Below are 27,160 nucleotides of genomic sequence, written 5' to 3' on the forward strand. Positions count from 1 at the left end.
ACTACTGCAATTTGTAATTAAATTTATGTGCCAAGTTAAATCAATAATAAATTTGATCATATTTATATTTTTGTAGTATCATTGTTTATTGTTTTCTTTCTATGACTGAGAAACAAGATGCTATTAGATATTTAGTGTATCCAGTTTGATTTTCATGGAAAGATTTTATTTACAGATATTTACAAATATCTGAACCTAGCAGAATCAAGATATAATTTCCACAAGTAAATTAGAGATGTTTCATTCCTAACATAGCTTCTTCTAAATCTACAGGAGATAGCGTTGCCATCTGACTTAAGAGTGTTGATCTCTCTGGGTCTGATATCTCCATCTATAAATATACAGAAATTCCTTTAATTTTCAAATTCAATTACTGTAATAACAAATTCTAAGTACCACATTCAGAAATTTAAAATTTAATTTCCAAACTTACTTCAAAAGCAAATCAATTATTCTTTATTTCATAAAGAATAATTTTGATTAATTTAATAATTACCATTAATTAATTAATAATTGAATTAATAATAATTATAAATATCAAACAAAATAAATAAAATATTAATAAATTTTTATTAATTATTAATTATTAATAATTTTTCAGTCACAAAAACTTGTGATCCAAGTTCTTGTGGCACATGTGATCTTTTGTGACGGTGATATTGCAAAAACAGTTGTCACTGAAGAAGCAATAAGAAATTGTCATGAAATGTTTGACCCCATTATGTACATATTTCTGATTTGGAAATAAATATAATAATACCAATGTAGGTTTAGAGTGTTTTATTATCTTCAAACAACACAGTTTAGCTATGCATCATGCTGCTTAAGGAATACCATAGAAATTAATTATGACTGTTTCTCTTTGGATAAAGTCAAATAGTTTTAGAGTGGTTTAGGGGGGTACTTCTTCAGACACAGAATGAACAGTATTTCATATAGCGATAAGGTTTAGGCACAACAAATTTTGTTTGTACAGATTTAGAAAGTACTACACTTTGAATAAACTACAATAATGCTTAAAGCAAAGGAGAAAATCTAGTTTGTTGGATGGAACAGAAGTAATATTTGTAATACACTTATGTCAAGAAAGGTCTGAAGTGAGGATTAATCCAAGTAAAGAGATATATTCTGGTCTAGAAACCTGAATTAGTATTATAATTATTGGCTGTACTGGAGTATGATTCATAATATCATAAAAAATTACAGATAATTTTATTCATAAAGGAGGGAGGGAGGCTATAGCCCCTACTTGGGACCACCTCTGTATATTTACAAATAATATTTGCACGCATAGTTTGAATTATATTCTGGATAGACTGCTAAACCCTTTTTTTTTTTTTCACCCATGCAATTTTTGGGTTATGAACAGCACAAGAAACTTCACAATATGATTCAAAAGAAAATTGTACAATAACATGATTCCAACAGTACAGGGCAATTATAAGATTACACTTGGAATACTGTGTCTAGATACAAAGACTGCATGTAAAAGAGGGAAAAAAGCATCAGACTTCTTCTTGAAAGGATCTAAAGATGGACAGCCTGATGAGATCAGCAAAAGGGTACCTATGCAAGGAAAAGACTGAATTTGTGGGCAACAGAGCATGGTAACTAGGTGCTATACAGGGACTTGATTGAGGTCTATATGGCTCTGAAAGAGAATATAAATGAAAGGCAAAATTTTCACTGTTATAAATTATTCCAGAATTAGATGTTATAAATTCAAATTATGGGGGAAGAGTTTAAAATGGACTGTAGGAAATTTCCTTTCAGCCAGCAGGTCGCTAATTACTGGAATAAGTTACCTCCATGTGATGTGTAGTTCATGCTGACAGCTAGGAGAAATTCAAAGGTTAGGTCTTTGCATGAAGAGGAAAACACATAGGTAGTTTATTTTATTTTTTGTATTTATTTATTTTATTTATTTATTTTTTTGTCTGGTACCACAAAAGCTTAGGCCTCCCTGCACCATATGGCTAATACTGACCACTGGCAGTAACAATCTTTAACAAAATTCAAGCTTAATTTAGTTTAATTAAGCATTAATTCATGCATTTCTTACGCTGCAAGCAGAATTTTCTATTCTAAATGTGAGCTTTTAGTCTAAGAAAGGATTTCACTTGTTGTTTTTGCAAAAAATTTACAGTGTAACTGAATATTGCACAAATGATAATACAATAGCTGGTTTTACACTCAAAAGTATGGTGCCTCCGTAGCCAGGTGGGAAGGAGCAGTAGTGCATATCACATGCTTCTTGATTAGACCGGGGTTCGAGCCCATCACCACCAAATACGGAAGATGCGGAAAGGTCAGGGAATGACCACCTCATATCCGGGAGCAATATGGCCTTAGTTGCTAATGCTCCTAAAAAAAAAAAAAAAATCAAAAACCAAAAAAACCAAAACTCAAAAGTATATACTGTATTTACTTTTGGGAATGCCCCATGTGAAATTGGCATTTCATTAACATTATTTTTTTATTGTATTTTTGTTGATACTATTGAGGAAGAGGAGAAATTGCAAATCCACAGTAATCAGTAAAAAAGCAGACAATTACTTTTAGTAAATGTAAAGCAGATTACTTTTTCCGGTTTCCAGTGAGAAATTATTAGTTCTTTAATATACATTGGAATTTTTTTATATCCATCTTGGGAAACATGATCATGCCTGCAGGATATCCAGAACAATGATATAGAATGGCATCATATATATTGATGCTACACTATATTGTGTTCAAGTTTTCAACTGTTATTGGCACTCTTTTGCAAAGTGCTTCTTTCATGGATATTCAACCACCCTCTGAACAAATGGCAATAATATTGAAAAACACTTGTAAAGGATATTTTTCACAATACAGCTGATGTTACAAGGAAATGTCATTAAACAAATTCTTATTGAAAAGAAGGAGATCTAGATTCCCTAGTATCTAATCAAGATGCACCGCTAGAGTTGTAGAACACGGACCAATTCACTTATCCAAATTCATAATGCAGATATTCATGAACACAGATTACATCATGGGCACATGTTCCATCTTGTTGGAATCATGACTGATGAACATATTTTATTTTCTAGTTGTGGGACAAATTGATCCCTTAAAATAGTGAAATATGAATTATGGTTTAATTGTTCATACAGATTACTTGTAAATTATTACAAAAAAACTGGGCTAAAGAGGTGATTGGTCACTGCTGTCCACATGTCCATTATCATGGCAGGATTCTATTTGCAACTAAAATACAACACTAAAATAGAGACAATATGTTTACCCAAATATAAACATTTCTGTTGTGTCCTCTGATAAACAGCAATTTACTATAAAATAACACAACAACACTGCATCAGCATCTGAATTTAATTTCCAAACTTCCAAAAAAAAAACCCCTCCCATTTCCCCCTCTCCATTCGTTCCAAATGCCTGTCCAGTTCAGCCTTAATTTATTTAGGCTATCAACTTCCATAACAAAAGATGGAAGTCTGTTCCACCATTCAACTACAAGCTGGCTAAAGGCAAATTTCCGCACATCTATTTTGCAACGGTCTTTCCTCAATTTGAATCTATGCCCCTTAGGTTCCTAAACCGAGCAAGAGGAAGAATCCCATCAGCATTCAGCTTGCTCAACACATTCAAGGCCTTATACACCTCAATCAGATCACCTCACAGGTGCCTACTCTCCAGGTGCTGCAATTTACAGAACTTAAGCCTTTCTTGGTAAGCGCACCCCTTTGTTCCCCTCACCAATCTTGTTGCCCTTCTTTGTACTCACTATAGCAACTCTACATCCTTCCTAAAATGAGGCCTGCAGACCTGTACACAGTACTCAAGGTGTGGCCTGACCATTGCCTTGTTCAACGGGATAATCACCTCCCTGTCCCTGCTAGCAAAATTCCTATATATCATTGACAAGACTCCATGACCTGCCCTAGCAGCTAGTATGCACTGCTCAGCGAACTTCATATCTGACTGCACAATTATGCCCAGGTCTTTTTTTACTTTTCACTTCCCTGAGTGTAGTACCACACAGTTGGTATGTTTCTCTTCGGTTATTGCTACCCATATGCAGTACTTTGCATTTGTCAATGTAAAACTTCAGTTGCCACTTCTCAGCCCATTTACCCAACTTATCTAGATCCAGTTGGATTAGCATACTGTCTTTACTGTTGTTAACAACCCTGCCAACCTTTGTATCATCTGCAAACTATCATTGATGAATATATAAAACAACAATGGGCCCAGCACCAAACCCTGGGGAACTCCATTAATAAAAATTCGTCCATGAAGAGCAGTGTCCATTGATTGCTCTCTGTCGCCTTCCACTAAACCATCCCTTTATCCATTCTAGCAACTTACCCTTAATGCCATACCACTCCAATTTGCACAGCAGTCTTCCATGTGCCACAGTTTCAAAAGCTTTCCTGAAATCCAAATATATGATATCAAAATTATTTTTTGCATTCAGTTCCTTTGTGACCACATTATACTATCCAATCAAATTGGTCAAACTGTAACAAACCCATGCTGTGTCTTCACTATTACTGCAGTCTTGTCTAGATGATCCTGCAATGCTTCTTTAACGAGTGACTCCATTATTTTCCCTGGAACAGAAGTTAAACTAACAGGTCTATAGTTACTTGTGTCACCTTTTGAATCCCCTTTGTGATACATCTGCACTCACAGGAGGTCCCCAGTCCATGGGGACCTCCTGTGAGTCCAAGGAAGCTCTCAGAATTATGGCTAAGGGTTTGCTTACTTCCTTTGCTGCCTCCTTTAATATAACTGGATAGATTCCGTTCACCCCAGGTGCCATATGTTTAACTTCAACAATTTCTTCTCCACTTTGCTCTCAGTTATTACAAAATCACTTAGCTCCCTATTAGAGTTTGATAAACTTCTGGCATTCCCCTCCTTGAATAACTCATGTGTGAATGTAGATGCAAAATACTCATTCGGTTTATCAGCTACCTGAGCATGATCATCAATAGTCAACCCATCTATGTTAAGTGGTCCAATCTGATTCATCCTTTTCTTTCTAGAGTTCACATAAGTAAAGAACTCTTTGCTGTTTTTCTTTACATCCTTTCCAAAGATTTTATTTCATTTAGCCATCTTTTGTGATGATACAGTGGTTTCCTCACTCATCAGGTGAAATCTTATTGAGAGAGAGAGAGAGATGTCTGACATGAATTATTTTGTATTTTGTGTTTTTTTTTTTCATTTTGTACTACATATGAATTAGCCCCAGGAGACACACTTGAACACATAACAAATAAAAAAATAATTTTCTATTTGTTCTTAGATATCTGAGACCAAAATTTAAATAATCATTGTGACTGTACATACAGAAAATTAAGGGCAACCAGAGGCGTTATGGCAATGCACACTACATGGCCACCTTCAATACAAAATATGGCCTTAGTAGTGATGCAACAAAAATTTGCAAGCAACATGGTACTTATTTCATCAACAACTAAGCCCTGAATGCTTTTTAACCAAAGATCGACATTCATGTGCCTTTTGGGAATATATAAAGTTCTGATGACTTTCTGGAGTAACTTTTGTCAGAGACTGACAGAAGCAGTGACTTTTTGCGTTCCACCTGAAAGTTGTCCAGTTCTTTGATTGTCCAAAAGAGTGGCTGAGAGAACAGTCAATGTTCTTATTTAATACTGTCCTTTTTTGGTCGTGATTTTCTTTTTTAACTGCTGATTTTCTAAGAGAAACATGTTTACACCTTTTTCAGTGTCAGAACCTGCGTATGCTCTTTTGTGATTCTGGATGTTTACTACTATCTATTCTTCAATAGTATATGAACTGGTTCCAGAAGGAACCGGTTCATATACTATTGCTGTAATACACTATTCATATACTGTTCATATACTATTGCAAATTACAAATATATATGTATGAAAAACTCCAATAAAAAAAAGCAAGTGATAACAAGATATCCAGCATACCCATATGTGTACAGTAATTGGAATCACAAATTGAAAACTGTTTATTATTATTACTTACTTGTTTTGGTTGATTCTGTGAAGTTACCATTTCGTGCTGAATGTCATGAATCTCTTTGTCCAACTTATCAACCTTTTCTCTAATATTTGTTTTAATCTATAATACATAAAAAATTGTATATTTAATAATATATATATTTTTTAAATCTAAACTCCAATAATATATTTTTTCATTGAACAATTTGCTCTTTTAAATCAAAACATATCTTAGAGACATACATTATCATGTTCAGTTATGAATTTCATATTAGTAGTGGCATATGATGCAAGAAAGCAAGCTTATACAGCATCAGCAAAAAAAAAAAAAAAAAAACTTCCCATTTCACCTATTCAGTCCCTCCAAAAGTTTGGATAGTTAGGTATGTGAGATATGTTAATTAGTTTCCAACAATAATCTAATATCTGAATATTTTATTTGAATGAACTAGTCACACAAAAGATTAAAAGGAGGATAAGTAGAAGAAGTTTAAAAACTGTAATAAATATGGAGGAAGGCAACTAGAATTTTAAAAACATTCCTTACTCGTTTTAAATTAGTTTTCACAGGTTTGCTTTGTTTGTCCTTTTTCTTGGCAATTTTAGAAGGCAGTCTCTTGAAAATATTCTTCTTTTGCATCCCTTTATGTTTACCCATTACTAAAATGAAAAATTTGAATGTTCAAGGTCTGAAGTTATAAGTTAAAATACAAAAATCACTCTGCTTAGATAACTTGTGAATAAGAAAAACCAATTATTATAATTCAAATTGCACATGTATAAATAAATTTCTGTGACATAATTTAGGGTAAAGGTACTTCCAAACCTTAGCACCATGCAAAAGCTTTCATTTTACTGTTATATCCAATTGCTTTTTATCATTAAGATCAAATACCGTTAAATTAAGTTGCAATTTGGAGGAGAAGGTTTTTGACAGTGTTTATAGTGACTTTTAATGCTCAACTGTTGTTGCTATATTCACAAAAATAATGGTCATTTAAAAATTTAATGTATTAAAAGATATGTATCTTCAAAAACATAATACTCATTGTCCCTAATTAGAGGTTTACTAATTTATTATTGTGATACAGTAAGCAGCTGTTTTCCAAAATAAAATAAAATTTTGAAGATGACAGACCTCTCTTCCAAAATAATTTATGAATAGTTGTGATAAGCATTTCATAAAGCATTAATATTAAACACAGGAAAAAAAAATTAATAAAATAAAAAAATTTATTTCATTTTTGATCATTCCATGAGATTTTAACTATGCAGATTTTCAGAGGTGAGGTACTGAAATTAAAGAAGCTTTGCTAATATACATTGAGTGGCCACTTCATTAGGTACACTTTACCTAATAATGAATAGGTCCCTCCCTTTAGGTCTTAAAATAGCCTAGATTCATCACAGCAGACAAAACAAGGTGGCAAAAGCATGTCACAAGAATGCTGGTCCATGTTAACTCAATTATAGCAAATGGTTATAGCTATAGCAAATGGGATGGTTATGGATCTCTACAACAACAATCTCATATCACTCATTCCTATAACGCTTAAATTGTTGAAGTAAAACATAAAAAAGGCACCTGGGGTGGATGAGATCTATCCAGTTACATTAAAGGAAGTGGCAAAGGAATACTTCCTTTGCCACTTCCTTTAATGTAACTGGATAGATCTCATCCGATTCACAAAGGGGAATAAAAGGGTGACACGAGTAATTACAGAAATGTTTGTTTAACTTCTGTTCCGGGGAAAAATTATGGAGTCACTGGTTAAAGAAGAACTGCAGGATCATCTAGACAAGACTGCAGTTATAGTTCAGACATAGCATGGGTTTGCTAAGGGGAAGTCTTGTCTGACCAATTTGATTGGATACTATGATGGTCACAAAGGAAATGGATGCAAAAATAGTTTTGATATCTTATACTTGGATTTTAGGAATGCTTTTGATGTTGATCACATGGAAGACTACTGTACAAATTGGAGCAGTATGGCATTAAGGGCAAATTGTTGTTGTGGATAAAGAGATGGTTGAGTGGGAGGAGACAGAGAGTGGTGATCAATGGACACTGCTCTTTATGGACTAATATTATTAGTGGAGTCTGTCAGGGTTCAGTGTTAAGCCCATTATTGTTTTCTGTATTTATGAATGATATTTATGAAGGTATATCAAGCTTAATGTCCAAGTTTGCAGACGATAAGAAGGTTGGCAGGCTTCTTAATGACAGTATGCCACTGCAACAGGATATAGAAATGTTGAACAGATGGGCTGAGAGGTGGCAACTGAAGTTTAATGTTGGCAAATGCAGTACTACATATGGATAGCAGTAACTCCATAATAATGTACCAACTGTGTGGTACTACACTCAGGGTAATGGAGAATCAAAAATACCTGGGGGTAATTGTGCAGTCAGATATGAAGTTTACAACAGTGCAGACAGGCTGCAAGAGTAGCTCATGGGGCCTTGTCAATGATATACAGGAATTTTGCTAGCAGGGATAAATCAGATGATTATCCCCTTATATAAGGCAATGGTCTCGCTACATCTTGATTACTGCATACAGGTCTAGAGGCCTCATTTTAGGAAGGATGTATTGCTGATGGAACAAGTACAGAGAAGAGAAATGAGATTGGTGAGTGGAACAAAGGATTGCTCTTACCAGAAAAGGCTTAAGTTCTGCAAATTGCAGCGTCTGGAAACTAGGCACTTGTGGGTTGATCTGATTGAGGTGTACAAGGTCTTGAATGGTTTAAGCAAGCTCAATGCTCATGGGATTCTTCCTCTTGCTCAGATTACTCACTCGAGGAGGCATAAATTCAAATTGAGGAAAGACAGTTGTAGAATAGATTTGTGGAAATTTTCCTTTAGCCAGCAGGTGGTTGATTGCTGGAATAAACTTCCATCTGTCACTATGAACGTTGACAGCTTATTCAAGGCAGAACTAGACAAAAATTTGGAGTGAATGGTTGCTGAAAGCAGAAGTTTTTTTTTTTTTTGGCTGGATCTCTATAAACTTGCTTTCTTGTATCATATGCCTCTACTAATGATAATCTTGGTAGTGATATGGAGATGAAACAAGTTGGTTAACTTATGCAGTGCATTACATTTCAGGCATGTTCAATTTATTTTCTTGAAGTAAATGATTTTTTTTTTTCTGTGTTTAATAGAAGTAAAAATAAACATAGTTAGTTATCTCCTTATCAGTTAATTACCAAGATTATAACTTTATAGAACACTTAATAAAACTCACTCAACCCATTGGTGCTTAATTGTAACTGAGAAGGCCAGTATGTCGAATTCATTTTCATGTTCCTGGAACCAGTTCAGTATAATTCTGGCCTTGTGACATCAAACATTATCCTGTTGGAAGAATCCATTTGCAGATAGATACATTGCAGCCAAGAAGGGATGCACCTGGTCAGAGATAATCCATAGCACCCAAATGTTTGCTCCAATGATATCAAGGGAGAGCCATACATACCAAAAACACTCCCCATACTATAATACTACCAGCCTGCAATGTTTTCATTTGGTAGAATTGGCTCATGGACTCAAGCTGTTTAGCCAAATTGTGGTCCCTGTACACAGCAGGAAATGGGATTCAACAGACTTAACCAAGCAACATTTTCCCACTCCTCCATTGTCCAGTGTGAGTGTTCCTGAGCCAACTTGTAACCATATCTTTTTGTTATTTGATGAAAGGAGTGGAACCTGGCTTGGTTGTTGGCTACAATATCTGATGAATGACAAGGTACATGTTGTATATTTTGAAATGGCTCTCCTATTACCACTGTCATACTAGGTTGTTATTTGACTGACTATAGCCTTTCTGTTACCCTGTATAACCTTGTCAGACAGTATTGGCCTCTTGAATCAACAAGCTGTTTTCAACAACAAGATCATCATTGGCTGGATGTTATTTGGTTATTGGACCAATAAATATATTTCTTGATATAGAAGACAGTTATATATGAAACCATCCTCTGTGACAGTATAGTGGCTTTGTCACTTATCACTCATTTGGAGAGGTCTAGGTTCAATTCCCATCTTAGACTGGAGGAATTTCAATCAGGATTGTAATTAGCTGATCTCAGGCAGAGGGTGTTAGGTTCCCCAGGTTGTTTCAGTCTGCATGTGTAAATTGGCCCACGAACACACATTTGTATGGACATAATACAAATTGCACAATATGGTCTAAGTCACTGGTCTAATGGCATACCTATAAACCTATAAGACATGAAAATCCCAGCAGGGTTTCAGTTTCTGAAATATTCATACCATCGTGTCTTGAGCCGACTATCCTTCCATGTTCAAATTCACTCAAATCTTTTGTGTTGCCCATTCTTGCTCTAAATGTTAGCTGAAGATTGTTGATGCTGTTACTGAAGCACGCTTTTGCGAAAAGGGTAGGTGAATCCAATAGTGGCCACCCAGCCTTTGTTTATTATTGTGATACAGTAACCGACAGTCTTCAGGCTATTTATTTAAGTAGTGGCAATGGAACTTGAAGATGCAGTTTGAGATGTATGTATATTTGTACTGACTTTATGTATATAAATATTGAAATATATTAAGAGTCTGATACAGTGTAGACTATGCCTAATCCTCAGGAGGACAACATATGAAAATATATATTTTGCTATAACGATCGATTACAAATATGTCACATGCATGTGAATATTTTTATCATTGTGCTAGTGTTAGTGCATTTTTTTTGGAATATTGATCTCCCTTTGACCACTCTGACATACTCCATCTTCTTGGGTAGGCTTTCCACCAATGAGCAATAGAATGCAGTTGGTATAGTCCTCCATTCCTCCTACAGAACAGTGACCAGGTAAGCTGCTAATGTAGAATGTCCCTCACCTAACGTTCCAGTTCATCTCATAGGTATACCCAATTTGAATCATAGGAGTCAAATTGTGACCATGCATTGGTCATTCCAAACTTTATATATTCATATGCATGAACCAATCTTGAACAGCAGTATAGCATGTAGCATTATCCTGTTGAAACAAACATGGGTATATGCCAAAGAACTATTTGAGAAATTCTGTGATGTAGGGAGCATGGAATTGTTTGAAATGTTAGGGAAGAAATAAGTGTTCATGATTTCTTGCTAGTATAAACCAGAGGTATGATGCTCAATACATTCTACGTTGATTTCAATATTTGTAAAAGAATAAGAGAAGTTTATCTCAATATGATATGCAGAACACTTAAGTATGATACTCTCCAGAAATTAAAACAAATAAAACATTCAAATAAATTGAAAACAATTTAAAAAAATCAACTGAACACAATTAAAAAATAATTACAAAAAGTTTAACGTAAAATATTAAAAAATTTTTCTTCCCGAAGCTGACATTTTCAATCCTGTGATCACAACATATGGTCGAAAAGCGTTGCCAGCTTCAGGAAGGAAAATTGTTTTTCATATTTTATGTTAAACTTTTTGTAATTAATTTTTAGTTATTTTATAATTGTGTTCAATTGATTTTTTAATTGTTTTCAATTTATTTTAATTATTTTGTGTTAATGTTTTATTCGTTTTAATTTCTGGAGAGTGTCATATGGAAGTGTTCTACGTATCATATTGAGGTAAACTTCTCTTATTCTTTTACAAATGATTTCCTGCAAAACTACAAAAGGTCCTGGGTCACACCATGAGTAACAGCATCACATCATAACTCCATCTCCTCCAAATTTTATTACAGGAATGATGCATACTAGAAGCAGATGATTTTCAAGTATCCTCCATATCATCAGAAAGTGTAGCAAGATTTGTCATTCCACATAATAATTTCCACTATTCTACAGATCAATTATGGCATTCATTGCACCATGTTTGGTTTACACAACACTGATCTCTCATGACAGCTAATGCTGTGGTGTTGTTTTATAGCAAATTCATACAGACCAAAACCCTGTTGATGTCTTTAAATTCATGGACTATGTTTAGCTACAACAGATGGAAGTTTGTGGTGTGGACTTCTTGTGTGTTTTTAGAGAGTGATTGCAACATCAAGCTTCCATTTCATAATAACATCACTGATAGTCAACTTTGGATGGTTTAGGCTGTCAATGCTGATGGCATTCTTCCTCTTGCTCAGATTACTCACCTGAGGGGACATAAATTCAAACTGAGGAAAGACAATTGTAGAATAGATGTGTGGAACTTTGCCTTTAGCCAGTGGGTGGCTGTTATTTGAACAAACTTCCATCTGTTGTAGTAGAGGTCAACAACTTAAATAAGTTCAAGGCAGACAAGACAAACATTTGGAGTGAGTGGATGGGTGAAATGGGAAGTTTTTTTTTGGTGCTAATGTTTTGCATATATGATGAGATCATTACACTCCACTTCTGAGTGTCCTCCAATCATGTGGTGTGGACGTCTTGTGTGATTGCAACATCAAGCTTCCATTTCATAATAACATCACTGATAGTCAACTTTGGATGGTTTAGGCTGTCAGCAATTGCACAAATTGACAAGCTGGCAATGTGACATCTGGCATTATCCCCCCCCATTCTTGAAATCAGTCATCTTGGCTGTACATGCCACAATAAGAATAACTAACTTGTGTGGATTGCATGCTTTTCTAATATACTAGTCTGTATCACTTGTTTAAATGGACTACGAAAACAGAGGTGTCAGATACGTTTTGGAGGGAAGTGCAGACTGCAAAACCTCAAATGCCACTCCTTAGGCCATCTGCCTTATTTCTCTATGTAGAGTGATGTGATTTAGTATTAGTAGTGGCAACGATGCAAGAAAGCAAGCACCTACACCAGCCAAAAAAAAAAAACTTCCTATATCACCATCCCCTTTAATAGTTTGTATAGGTCTCTTGAATTTATTCAAACTACCCATGTCTAACAACACTAGATGGAAATTCCAACAATCAACTATCTGCCGGCTAAAGATAAATTTCTGTGCATTATCATTCAACTAACATTCAATTTGAATTTGTGGTCTCTCATGTACATAGTCTGAGCAAGAGGCAGAACTGAAGCCTTTCTTGGTAAGAACAGCCCTTATTAATCTTGTTGCCCTTCTCTGCACCCACTCCAACAGATCCATACCCTTCTGCAAATGAGGCTTCCAGAACTGTATGCAGTACTAAAAACGTGGGCTAACCATTTCCTCATACAGTGAGGCAATCACCTCCTTATCCCTGCTGGCAAAATTCCTACATATAATTGATAAAACCTCATGAACTGTCCTGGCAACCTGTCTGCACTGCTCACAGAACTTCATATCTGACTGCACAATTATTCCTATGTGTTTTTTTCATTCTCCACTACCCTGAGCGTGGAACCACACAGTTGGTTTGTTATTTGGTTTTTAGGAGCATTAGCAACTAAGGCCATATTGCTCTGGGATTTGCGGTGGTCATTCCTTGACCTTTCCGCATCCTCCGTCGGGCTCGAACCCTGGTCTAATCAAGAAGTGTGTACTACACACTGCTGCTCCTTCCCACCTGGCTACGGAGGCGCCTACACAGTTGGTAAGTTAATCTGGGATTACTACTATCCATATGAAGTACCTTGCATTTGTCAATTTTAAACTTCAATTCCTATTTCTTAGCCCTAATTCATCTTGATCTTGATGTGCACTTATTATTATTATAACCATTCATCGAACCTTTGTATCATCTGCAAACTTACTACATTAGGCCTGATATGCCTTCATAAATTTCATTAATAAATTTTGAAAACAAGAGAGTTATCAATAAATATTGATAACAACTCTGTCTTCTCCCACTTGATTTTTTTTTTTTTTTGGTCGTTGTTGGCGCATCAGCTTCTGTGGCCATAGTGCACCTCCCAAGGTTTTTGCAGTACTTTGATCCAAGCCCGAAGCGGGATTCGAACCCAGAACCTTTGGGTTGCCAGGCAGGCACTTTACCCACCTGGCTAGCTCGGTCGGCTCTCCCACTTAAACTTCCTTTTATCCATAGCAGTAACTGGCCCTAATGACACACTACTTCAATTTGAACAGGCATGTTGGAATTTATACGAGTTACAGAAGTTTAAGTTTTTTTCTGTTGTATTGTGAAATATCCTATGAAATATAGAACATTTCACAATATTCATAAATGAGATGAGTTTCCATCTACTCATGGTTGAGTGTTTGGCTCTCAGCAGTGATTGGGCTACAGAAGCTAAATTGCAAGTGGACAAATATTAAACATCACAAAGAATATTTCCATTCTTTGTGTTGATTCTAAGTATGATAAAACATCCTGAAAATCTTTGGCTGTGTGCAACTTTTACTATTTGTTTTCAATATTTTTCCAGCAACTGGTGTACAGATTTAAGTCTTTAGGAAGTTACTATACACTAGCAGTAATTATTAAGCCAAGCATGGTACAGATGCTGTGGTGATCTTTACCAAAGGTTAGTTCAGTTTGGCCAAGCACCTTCTAATTCTGTAACAAACCCTCACATCGTTCAACAGGGTTGCTTAAATTTAACAGGCAATAGCTTTTTCAAAAAATGGGGCATACTACCCCAAATCAAAGAATGCAGGAATTCTAACGGTTATATTATTAGTATTAAAATCTTTGATTGCATGTTTCTATCTTTACACAGACTTTGCAGAAGGAAACAGAGCAATAGACTGAATTCTAATCACAGCCAGAATAATCGGGCCAGGGCCACAATTATTCTGGCCGTGATCAGTATTTATGTCACAATAAATATTGATGAAATGGGGATCCTCCGGTGGCAGAAGTCCCACACCTGGGGAATGTCAGTTATACCAGCAAGAAGTTTTATAGTAGCTGTTAGCCTTGATGTCTCTTATCCTCACTGGAAATGCTGATTACAGTTGCTATATCAGCTTGAAACAAATGCTTGAATGCAGTCCACCTCAGTAGCCAGAATTCCTGTGCAAACAAGTGCTTCAGAGTAGTAGGGATGGCAGATCCCACACCTCCATCCCATAAAGAATGGAGAAGTAAATGATAGTGTTGATGTAGCATTTTGTTATGGAAAGGGCATCATGTAACAGCTGCTGCTTTGCATTCCATTTTAGCATTTGTACTCATGCTGTGATAAGCTCAAGGTGATTATTGAATGTGAGTTTTCAGTAAAAAGCTTGTTAGTTAGTTTGTTATTTGGTTTTTAGGAGCATTTAGCAACTAAGGCCATATTGCTCCAGGGATATGCGGTGGTCATTTCCTGACCTTTCCGCATCCTCCGTATTTGGTGGTCACGGGCTCAAACTCCAGTCTAATCAAAAAGCATGTGCTACACACTGCTGCTCCTGCCCACCTGGCTATGGAGGTGCCTGAGTAAAAAGCAGCTTCTAAATCAATATGCTGTTCAGCTAGGGATACGGGGATGCCACCCAGAGATGGATGGTTCTCAGTTTGGCATCATCTCAGGGTGGCATCCCCCATATCCCTAGCTTACTGTAGTTAGTTGGATTTATCTTCATTACATAAGTGGCAAAGCATTCTGATAGCTGGCTGAGCAAGTAGTTAATTAGTTGGGTTATAATTTGGGTATATGCCTGAATGGTTGTCATTAGCTTGATATCATCAGCATGGCTTATGAAGTTTGGCTTTCCTAGCAACATAGAAGTAAACAGTAATCATTACAGCACACAACTTTGAAGGATCCCTGCTGTTATAGGTCTGGATAATTGGTTTTTGCTAATTTGCAAGTGTAGCACTCTTTTTGTTAATAGGGATGTTATGAAAATGTTATATCCACTCACAAACCAATCAAAATATAAACACTACTCATTTAGAAGTCTTGTGTTTAGTCTAATTACCGTTCCATCACTGGCATCATTAATTTTAATAAGGACACTTGCTAATATGGTGTCTGTGTGATCCCCTGTTTTGTTTTAATTATAAAAAAATAATTTTTAGTTACTGAATTGAAAACAATCTATTAATTATGATTTTCTAACCCAATTAAAATACTTGAATAAATAAAAGAGAAACCAATAATAATAATAACAATAATAGTTATCATATTTTTTTACAATTTTCAAGGTCACTGATCCTCAGATTGAAACCTAGATGCTCATGTGATGTCTGACAAAAGTAACATGTATGTCTGTATTTTTGTTTCATGTTTAGCCAGCGAAATCAAAACTCTATGGAAATGATCTGACACTTGTTGCTGGCATCTCACAGATGCCACTTGGTTTGTTTGTTTATTTGGTTTTTAGGAGAATTAGCAACTAAGGCCATATTGCTCCGGGGATATGCAGTAGTCATTCCCTGACCTTTCTGCATCCTCCATATTTGGTGGTTATGGGCTCGACCCCCAGTCTGATCAAGAAGCGTGTGCTATGCACTGTTGCTCCTGCCCACCTGGCTACGGAGGTGCCAATGCCACTTGGAAAAGAGTTGTCTAGAATAAAGGTATAACAGATGCATCTGTTAAACATTAAACAAAAATTTAATATCATGTAATTCATAGCATATCAATAAAAACAGAAAATACTGTATAACCAGTTAGGGAATATTGGTGGGCAAAGGTAGACAGACTGGAGGATTTGATTTCAGTTATAAATTAAAAAAAAATAACAGAAAAAAAAAAAGTAGTAAAGCATAGAGAACGTTAGCAATGGAAGGTTAAACAAAATTTAAAATTCATGTGAGAAGAACCTAGGACATCTTTATGTAGACATTCCTTTTTTCTTTTCTTTTCAATCTATTTTTTTAAATAATTTATTTTCAGTCTATCATTTTAAACAAGATGACCGCCACTCAAATTATGAAGAGCTACTTCTTTGGGACACTTTTAACACTCAGCATCAGAAAACAGATATAATGGCATGTGATTTAGAGCAGTGGTATTCAGTGGGTGATATGTGCATCCCTGGAGTGTGTGGCATCCAAAATTAGCTTTATTGAAGAATTATCTATAAATAATTTTTAATATCTACTAGGGCCTTCGCCCTCTGCTCACTTTGCTCGCCAACCCCGGTTTTAATACGTGCAAAAGGGTTAAGGGTTTTTTTTTTTTTCCACTTCCCTTTATGGTGATCCCAATAAACATGAAAGGTATTAGAATCTATAAGAGGTACTGTGTATGGGTCAAAGGTTGAGAAGAGAAACAGATCAGTGAAAGTGATAGGGGTTAATAATAAATTAATACATTGCATTTTTTCTTATGAAATTAATATGCCTTCTGTATATTAGAATGAAAATGTTCACTAATGTTTAATAATATCACATTGAAGATAAAAGATAACCCCAGAAATATCATTGAATATTTTTATTTTTCAATAAATTATATATAATAAAATATTTATAACATTTTAATTTTTTTTCTAACTGGCTCTTCTGCTTTGCTACTGGATGTTTCACCAAGTAAAATAAACTTAGAAATGGTAAATGTTACTCGCATCATGTTTTTATTTGGAGCCACTTTTCTTACGAAACTAATTTCTTTCTTCAATAACTCAATACTATAACCTAAGCCATTTTCTACTAGTTTCTGAACTTCTTCACACATAACAGAATTTTCAGCATCATTTGTAAAACAATAGCAATGCACAACTGGCATTTCTTGATCTTTTATTTGGTCAGAATTATTTGCAAAAAGCCCTTGAAAAGTATCCAAAAAGTCAGCTGCAAGGGCTGGTAAATTCATCACAATATGTATTTTTCTTTCCGTAATGCTTTCCTTTGCCCATTGTTCCATCAAATCTTTTTTAACTACTTGTTTAATAAAGTCTCTACCATCCATGTTATATGTTTTTAAATATGACTCGACTTTATTTAGTTTAGCATTTGAGCATAACCATTTATAAGCTTCTGGGTTTAAGTCATTAGCTAAAACTGTGCATTTTTTTTTCTTAGCTGCAGGAATAGCAAATGGTCCAACTCCAGCAAATACGTCATAGAGAACATCATAAGTTTTTAACATAGACACAATCCTCATGCGTTCTGTAGAAAGACGTGGATTCCAATATACTACCGAAAAGTCAAATTCATATTTAATACCATTCTCAGAGACTTTAACGTTCATGTTGTTATCTCCAGCTAACAATTCCATTTTAAAATTTCTGTAGGTTGAGTCAATAATGCCAACTTTATTTACAACAGTAGAGATCGTAGGATTTTTATCTAACAAAACTTCACCAATTAGATGTTTGTACTCATGGAAATGGTCTCTTAAATTGAGATGTAAAATATGGCCAATAATGCTATAACCAGAAGCGCCTATTTGGTTAGGTGGTAACACTGAATTTAAGATTTGATCAGCACTCCAATTCTCATAACCAATTTCAAGTTCCTTCCACATCAGGTCTTTTGCATAAATTCCAAGATTTACAAGAGTTTCTTTATCCTTTTCTTGAAAACTTTCAAAGGTTTTAAATAATTCAGGATTTAAATACACAGTCCTACTTTTTCCATTCACATGAACAGGTTTTAGATTTCTTAGTTTTAAAAGATAAGGCTTTAATATTTTCATAGCACTGTTTACCTTTAATTCATCAAACATAATAAAAGGAATATTAATTGTTTTTTTAAAAGCAGATCGATCTAATATTTTCATCCCTCTAACATTTTCTGGGGGAGTAATTTTAGTAATATTTTCATTCGCCGTACTTGTCATTCTGGTGTAATATTCAACTAATATATCCCACTGATTTTTAACCTTTATAGGTAAATTATATTTTGAAGACTTCAAAAATAAATGCTGTAAGGTTTTCCTACAACTAGCTAAGGACTTATAATTCAGAGCTGCAATGACAGCTTTAAGGATGAATAACTTGTGAGGAGTCCTCTTCATGAAGGAACAACTGAAAAAATAAAAGCATACTATTATACTCTTTATTAAGCTATATATATATATGGATATAGTTCACTCACTTAACCTGGCAGCAAATGTGCAAGTATCTGCTAGTACCCCATCAGTATAAAAACATTTCCTGCATAAAAACAAAGCATATCATCATTCCCAGATTATCAATGCAGCTCAAAACCTCAGGTTAATTGGGTAATTGTTGAGAAATTCAACGAATAAGTGAAAAGCAGTAGATGGCAAAAACTTATAGGTTCATTAAGCAATGGGCCCTAAGACAGCACTTAACTTTAGAAAAAGCTTAAGTTTGCTTTTCTAATCATTTATAAGGGTGGATTTGGTGTGTGTTTGTCAGAGATCACGGAGCATTTGGAAATTTCGCTAGGGATCCAGAATTTGTGGTTATTGTAGTTAGCAGCCCAGTCTACTTAAACCCAGTCACTGATTTCTCACACAAAAAAAAAAAAATAAATAAATAAACAAAACAAAAGGTATACCAAAACAATATTATATACAGTATTTACATAAAATAATCATGTATTATTTGACATACTTTGTACCAATTTAATTTTACTGCAACATAGCATAAATCAGTTCAAATTCTTTATCACTAGCATCAGCTGTTACAAAATGGTTTCCTAATTGCTTTGAGCGCATTAATTGCATGGTTTCTATGAAAGAACAAACAGAGAAGCTTGTGAAAAGACAGTGATGGATTTTTTTCTTTGACTTGGCTAAGCCACTGTTTCATAACTGTAGTGATTCTCAACAATACACATTGAATGGCCAGGGTAATTTGTTTAAGTTTTTTGATGTTGAAAACGACTTTAGTAGCATTAGTTGATTTGTTTACACAGAAGTGTTATGAAAAAAGGTGGAATAACATAACGTCCATGTTATGGGATGGTACAATGAATTCAGTTTATTATTATGGTTAAGCACTTCACCTAATTATTTAACCATAATAATATAATAATAAACAAATCGAGTTTCAACTCAGAGAAAGTCCATATGCACGTATATTATTATGGTTAAACAATTCACCTAATTGTGTAACTATAATATGTGAGATACAATAGTGTTAATTCCATTTGTTGTGGAAAAAAATTTTCCTGTTTTGAAAGTATATATGAAAACAATAGTAAACATAAACAGTCTCCAGCTAAAACCTCAGCCCAATGTATGAGAGGCCGACTGGGCTAGCAAGGTGGGTAAAGTGCCTGCCTGGAAACCCAAAGGTCGCGGGTTCGAATTCTGCCTGGGGCTTGGATAGAGTAAAATGCAAAAACATTGGGAGGTGCATTATGGCCACAGAAGCCGATGCGCCAACAACTAACAAAAAAAAAAAACAAACAAAAAAAAAACAAACAAAAAAAAAATGTATGAGAGAATATCGTCAACATAAGAAACAGAAATTAGAAAAAGAAAACTCCCGAGACTTCCCAACCTCTGTCGAAAAAAAAAACAAAAAAAAAAAAAAAAAACTGCAGCTAAATTTATGAAATAAAATTGGCGACATAAAGAGAAAGATAACCTTGAGACTTCTTAGTCTATGTCTAAAACCACAAAACAATATCGAATATTGCCAATGTGAGAATTGGCACAATGTGAGAATATCGCCAATGTGAGAAACAGAAATTAAAAGAAGAAAATCCCAAGGCTTCCCAGTCTACATTTAAAATGACTGTGCAATATGAAAGAATATTGCAAATGAAACTAAAATTTACAAACAGTTAATGTTGAAATCCCTCAAAGGATCGCTGTTCACGCGACCTCCCGTTCAACGTCCTCTACCGCATGACGAAGGCATTTCGGACCCTACAATGCTATGTGATTCTGATTCGTCTCTGTGCCCCCAACACCTCCTGCAAGTTTGTCGCACTGGTAGTGAATCACCATGTATATATAAACTTTTTTCGTTGTTTTCAAGTCCTGAATCAATCCTGAAAATGTGGCCCATGTGTTATGAAACTCCCTGTTTATAAATACATAGTAGAGTCAAAAGTTTAAGTATATATGAACACAATATGTGCATGCAAGCATGTGAAGATAAATATAGTGAATGATCAGTTTGGGTATGTGCACACAGAAAACTGTTTTTTATCAAGAAATATGGTTGGTGTGGAACTGTTGTTCTTGTCATATATGAAATCTCCTTAACTAACTGGATATATATTGCAACAGTGCTTCAATAATATATTCTCGCTGAAATGACCTGCAACACTACACCTTTCCTGAAATATTCATATATGATTGTGTGATGATTTTCTAAAGATGAGATATCACCATATGTCTTATAAAATGGTGCAAAACTGCTGCCAGGTTACAGATTGAATACAAAGTAACTTTGAAAGAGTCCATAAAATCAAAATACTATGTCACTGTATCAAAATAAATTTGTTTAGGAACTGACCTTAGAATGGCTAAAATATACTTCACATTTTAACATTAAAGTGATTTAGTAAACAAAAACTTTCTCATTAAGATTTTAATCATAGTTATATAATATACAGCAGTAATTAAGCTTTATCTCCAATATTATTCATATGACCAGAAAATAAATGAATTTCCAAACCAGTTAATACCGCCATATCAATAATCTATGACGATTTTAAAAGAGCAGGATTTTTCACTATTAACTCATATGTGCATATTTCATTATTAAAAGTCTATCTACAACATTCCATTAATTAATTAATTATTCACTATAACTATGATGAGAGTTCAGAAATAACTGTTCAAAAGAAACAGAACTATATAAACTATCTCACAAAAGATTTTTTTTTTATAACACCAAAATGATATCTCATTCTTATCCTATACCCACCTGATTAATGCAGGGTTTCAGGAACAAATCTTTAGAAATTAACTGAAGGGTTGTTAATATTCAATGAAATAAATTATATTAGAACATCTGAATTTTCAAAATGACTACTCAAAGCATCTTGATATTTACCAAGATCATTTTGAAAGTTCTGGCTGTGTTAGTCATTCTTCATCAATGACTGATTACAGTTAGTATTTGTAGTGAAAACTGATGCAAGGAGGCAAGCTTATACAGCATTAGCCAAAAACAAGAAAAAAAAAAAAGACTTCCACATACATATACCTTTCCATTCCTTCCAATAGTTTGTCTACTTCTTCCTTGAATTTATTCAAACTATCCACTTCCACAACAACAGATGGAAGTTTGTTCCAACAATCAAGAACCAGCTGGCTGAAAACAAACTTGTGCACATTTATCCTGCAACATCCTTCCTCAATTTGAAATTATGAAGTAGTAATACAATTATGTATTACTACCTCATATGTGTAGTCTGAGCAAAAGGAAGAATGTCATCAGCAGTGACCTTACAAATCCATTCAAAGACATGAACACCTCAATTAGATCACCTTACAGTTGCCTAGTCTCCAGATACTGCAATTCACAGAACTAAAGCCTTTCTTGTTAAGAGCACCCTTTTGTTTCTTTCACCAATCTCATTGCCCTTCTCTGCACCCATTCTAGCAAATCTACATCCTTCCTAAAATGATGTCCCCAGATCTGTATGCAGTACTCAAGATACAGCCTAACCATTTCCTTGTACAATGAGATAATCATCTTCTTATCACTGCTAGAAAAATTCCTGTATATCATTGACCCGGCATCCTGTCTGCATTGCTCACAGATCTTCATATCTAACTACACAATTAACCCTAGGTCTTTTTCATTTTCCACTATCCTGAGTTTAGTGCCACACAGTTGGTATGTTAATCTCGGATTAGTGTTACCCATAAGCAGTACCTTGCATTTGTTAATGTTACACATCAGTTACCATTTCTCAGTCCACCTGCCTAAGTTTTCTTGATTACTGTCATTAACCACCCTGCCAACCTTTGTATCATCTGCAAATTTAGGCATTAAGCCTGATATATACCTTCATCAATACAGAAAACAATAATGGGCCTAGCATTGAACTCTGGGGGACTTCACTGATAACATTAGTCTTAAAAGAGCAGTGTCCATTGATAACCACTCTCTGTCACCTCCCATTCAACCATCCCTTTACAAATTGTAAAGCACCCTAAAAGACTGCTTTACAATTTGTAAAGCAGTCTTTTATGTGCAACAGTATCAAAGCTCTCCTGAAATCCAAGTATCTAATGTCAAAATTATTTTTTGCATCAAATTCATGCCATGCTGTGACTGAAGCAGAACTACACTCCTGTCTAGATAGTCTTGCATTACATCTTTAATAAGTGACTCCATTAGTTTCCCTGGAACAGAAGTTAAGCTAAGAGGCCTGTAATTACTCATGGCACTCTTTGATTCCCTTTTGTGAATTGGGGATGCATTTGCACATCTTCAAACCCACAGGAACTTCCCCTGAATCCAAAAATGCTCTTATAATTATGGCTAAGAGTTTGCTTACCTCCTTTTTTACCTCCCTCAATATAATTGGATAGATCCCACCCACCCTAGTTCATTTTTTTGTTTAGCTTCAACAATTTTCTTCCATTGTCCTTTCAGTTATCACAAAATCATTTGCCTCTCTGTTTGAATATGATAAACTTCTGGCATCCCCTTCCCTAAGGAATTCCTCATTTGTGAATGTACATGCAAATTACCTATTCAATTTGTCAGCAACCCGAGCAGGATCATCAACAGTTATTAAACCACTGATTTCAAGTGGACCAATATGATTTAATACCTTCCTTCTACTGTTAATATAAGTAAGGAAATCTTTGCTGCTTTTCTTTGCCAGACTTCTCATAATCTGCCTTAACTTTCCTAACCTTCTTTGTGACTTGACTGCAGACTACTTTTATATCTACCACAGGCTTCTGTATCACCTGATAATTTGCTAGTCGTTATGGAATGCTGTTCCTTTGCTCTTCTCTAACCATTAACTGTAAATTATATTTGAGTTAAATTTTTTTTTTTTTGTGTGTAACCCAAGTTTAATATGTAGTTTTGTCACTGATGTGGCAAAAAGAAAACCATAGTACTTAGAAAATACATTAATTCCTTCGGAGTTTAATTAATCCTGTCTACAATAAATAACATTCTTTATTAAAATTCATAAATTCAGAAACAAAGGTCAAAAATACCCACACATAAAAAAGTCCAGGAGTACTTTCATAACACGGGTACTTGCATATAAAAGGGCCTATTATTAAATTATTGGAAGCAATGGGTAAATGAAGCTTCTTCCCCCCCTTGGCTTGTGTTGCATATGTCTTGCTTCCTTGTAATAACCTATTTGCATATTATTACCTTTTTTAAGAAATTTTTTGATTTGGTCAACTTGGCCTAAGTTGCCAAAAAAATCCAAATTAATCAACCATCATGCTTTCTTACATCATTTTGCTGATATTATTACTATTAATTATTTATTTACATTGTATTTGAGAAACTCTCTGCTTAGAAAGCTTATGGAATAGCAGGTGCAATAAGAAATATAAAGAGTAGCACAAATGTAAAGCTTTTAAATTGAAATTCAAGGTTAGAAAATATAAATTTAAGTTTCTGGGATGTAATATTTCACTGAAACTGGTTAAGAAAAGAAAATCAGGTTACACTGTGGTATCTGAAATTAATCAGTTAACTCAAAATTCTGATTACAGTGAAAATGGATTAGGAGAGGTTTTAAAAGAGTGAATTCCAGTTACCTGCATTAGGAGGTAACTGGAATTCACTGAAACAGAGTTACCTGCATTAGGAGGAGAACACATAGGCAGCTTACTTTATTATTTTTAATTTTCTTATATATATATATATATATTTTTTTTTTTTTTGGATGGTGCAACAAAAGTCTGGGGCTTTCTTTGCACTATACGGCTAATATTAACTTAAAACTCTTGACTTTTGGCTCACGTTTCATAAATAAATGAAATGAATTAATAAACTTTTTTTCCTTGTTATTTGCCAATACATGTACTAATATTAACTACTATTCCCAACATGATGTAAATCTAAATGGTGACCAAGGCTGGATTTATTGCGGCGCATTGGCACCACGGACCCCCAGGTGGTGAGGCCCAAGAGATACCCCCAGGGGCTCACATCTGGTATGGGCATGGCACACCCAGGGTCCTGAGCTGGATATCATCATTCTTCTCTTTCTTGGTGATTCCCTTTTACTTTTGACTCTCTCTCTCTCAGGGTAACTAGGGGAATTTTTTTTTTTTTTTGGCTGGTGCAGCATAAGCCTCAGGCTTCCTTGCACCATATAGCTAATAATAATAATAATGCAATTAATGTTAACATTTCGTTAGGGGCCCAGGTTACTGAAATCCGACGTTGATCCGTGACGCAAACGGAATAAATTTATTTTAATTAATGGCTTACAATAGCAATAATGTTTTTCTCCACGAAAAATTCCACGTTAGAAGAGTTAAGTAATGACAAAAGCAATAATCAGCAGGATTTTTTGGGGCAAGAAATAGATCCATCTGAAGACCACTTAATATGCGTCATTTGTCTTAACGATCGGATCATCATACTTTGCTTTAGAAAAGCTGAAGGCTGAAACCCTTGCGTCAGCTGGTTTTTAATATGTTAAAATGGCAACGAATGTAAATAATACGATAAAAAATTAATAAAACATTTAAAGATTTTTTTTCATACCTTCCTTTGGCACTAATCTTCGTTACAGATTCAACACGCAATATATCCCGCATGGCATATTCAATAGCGCCACCTGCTTTCATTTTTAAAGCTAATGTACATTAACCAACTGCTGCAAAGCATTTCTGTATGTTTTGTGCAGTGCAGTTGGCTGATCAGTACTGTAAGTGGTACTGAATTTATTGTAATTTTATGATTTTGTTGTTAACTCTAGGGATTTATAGAAAATAAAAATGGCCGTTTCGCTGTGGAATAAATTTATACCACTTGCTAGGGCTGCGTTAACAAATAGAGCTGGTAAGAATGTTGATCTCTGAGAACATTTTTTATATGTAAATACACATATGTTGAAGAATGTTGTGTTGTTCGTTTTGGCAACACAAGTTGTGCTAAAAAAGAAATAAAACAACCGTGAGCGATTTCGAAATTACAGCGAGACCATATACACAGTTCTGTTTGATAAAAATTTTGAGTTGTGTAAAAGTCCCAATTTACCGGCGTGCAGTAGTGCAAATGTTTCGGGTCAACGCAACTACCGTAAAATTAAAGTTTACATTTTCTATTCCCAATTATTTTATATCCAATTAATTTTAAAATATGCTGTGAGAATGTGCATGTGACAGGCATTAGGAAAGGGCCTCAAAGAAAATGTGTGTGTGTGTTTTTTTTAAGCTTGGGCAATGAAAATTTTTCGGCTGATCTTTAGAATAGGGGCCCATCCAGACTGTCTGTCTTATGGTGTTTAATCCCCCCCCCCCACTTCCTGCTGTTTTAAAATAGGAAACCGAGTTCCCGATTTTAAAACAGCATGGGGGGGGGGGGGATAAACACCTTACCTTACGCTAACCATAGCGGGTTAGGCATGTCAATCACTGGCTTCTTCTCGCCGCTATTTTGGAAGGGGGACCCTGTTCTAAAGTATTACCACTAAAATATTTGGTTCGTAATGGCAGTAATTTTTTTTATATCATAATCTAAGCGCTTATTAATCTTATTTCAGTTGTATGCTAATACACTCCTCCCCCCACCATGACCTTTGATTTCAGTATCTTCAATACTATGTGTTTAATTGTTTAATTTTTTTACTTTCAGAAAACTGGAAAATTGACATTTTCAATGTTCTGGCCACTTTGATAAAACAGTAATGTTCAAATAAAGAAACAAGAACAATAAAAATCAAAATATTTTTCCACTAGCAAAGTTTAACTTTTGTTATTAGTATTAGCAGTAGCAAATGATGCAAGGAGGCAAGCTTATGAAAGCTACCCCACTTAATATTTACATCCCCTCTAATAATTTGTCTAATTCTTCTTTGAAGTTATTTAAACTATCCACCAGTCGTAAGGTTATTCCAGTAATCAGTCACTCTCTGAATCACTGCTGTAAGCAAATTTTTGCACATCCATCCTACAACCATCCTTTTTCAATTTAAATTTATATTTTCTTATGTGTGTTATATGAGAAAGAGTAAGGATGTTATCAGCCCAATCCATATGGGCATGGCACATATGGATTGGGCTGATAACATCCAGGGTCCTGAGCTGGATATCATCATGCGTCTCTTTCTTGGTGATTCCTTTCTACTTCTCTCTGTCTGTCTCTCTCTCTCTCAGGATAACTTAAATTTTTTTTTGGCTGGTGCAGCAATAAGCCTCAGGCTTCCTTGCACCATATGGCTAATAATAATAATACCCCACTCAACTTAAGCGAGGAGTCCCTTCCCAACCAGGAGGCACAAATGAAGCTAGAAAGATGGGCAGAGAAGACACTACAATGATCTCC

At 34.9% G+C, this 27,160-nt stretch overlaps 2 protein-coding genes across 3 annotated transcripts in view; one reads left to right on the top strand and one right to left on the bottom strand.

Annotated features, from left to right (window-relative positions):
• Positions 1–229: 229 nt before the first annotated feature.
• Positions 230–25,524, bottom strand: LOC150078779 (tRNA (guanine(37)-N(1))-methyltransferase). Its single transcript, XM_090382344.1, has 4 exons — positions 25,379–25,524; positions 17,293–18,766; positions 6,013–6,108; positions 230–331 (listed from the first exon to the last, which is right to left on the bottom strand). Exons 1-4 carry the CDS (start codon positions 25,459–25,461, stop codon positions 230–232), a joined length of 1,755 nt encoding a protein of 584 aa, XP_090238470.1. The 5' UTR covers positions 25,462–25,524.
• Positions 25,474–27,160, top strand: part of ND-30 (NADH:ubiquinone oxidoreductase core subunit S3) — a 59,002-nt gene continuing 57,315 nt past the window's right edge. Inside the window, exon 1 of one of the 2 annotated variants that reach the window (XM_090383924.1) lies at positions 25,474–25,541. Coding sequence is in view for 1 of the 2 variants with exons in the window: in XM_090383923.1 (XP_090240049.1) it covers positions 25,612–25,675 (64 nt within the window). In the remaining variant the exon portion in view is untranslated. Of the gene's footprint in view, positions 25,676–27,160 lie in introns of both variants that reach the window. The other variant, XM_090383923.1, reaches the window with a different exon arrangement.

This window comes from Mastigoproctus giganteus, chromosome 10 (assembly GCF_048544385.1).
Source record: "Mastigoproctus giganteus isolate SK-2022 chromosome 10, ASM4854438v1, whole genome shotgun sequence".
Classification (NCBI taxonomy): Eukaryota; Metazoa; Arthropoda; class Arachnida; order Uropygi; family Thelyphonidae; genus Mastigoproctus; species Mastigoproctus giganteus.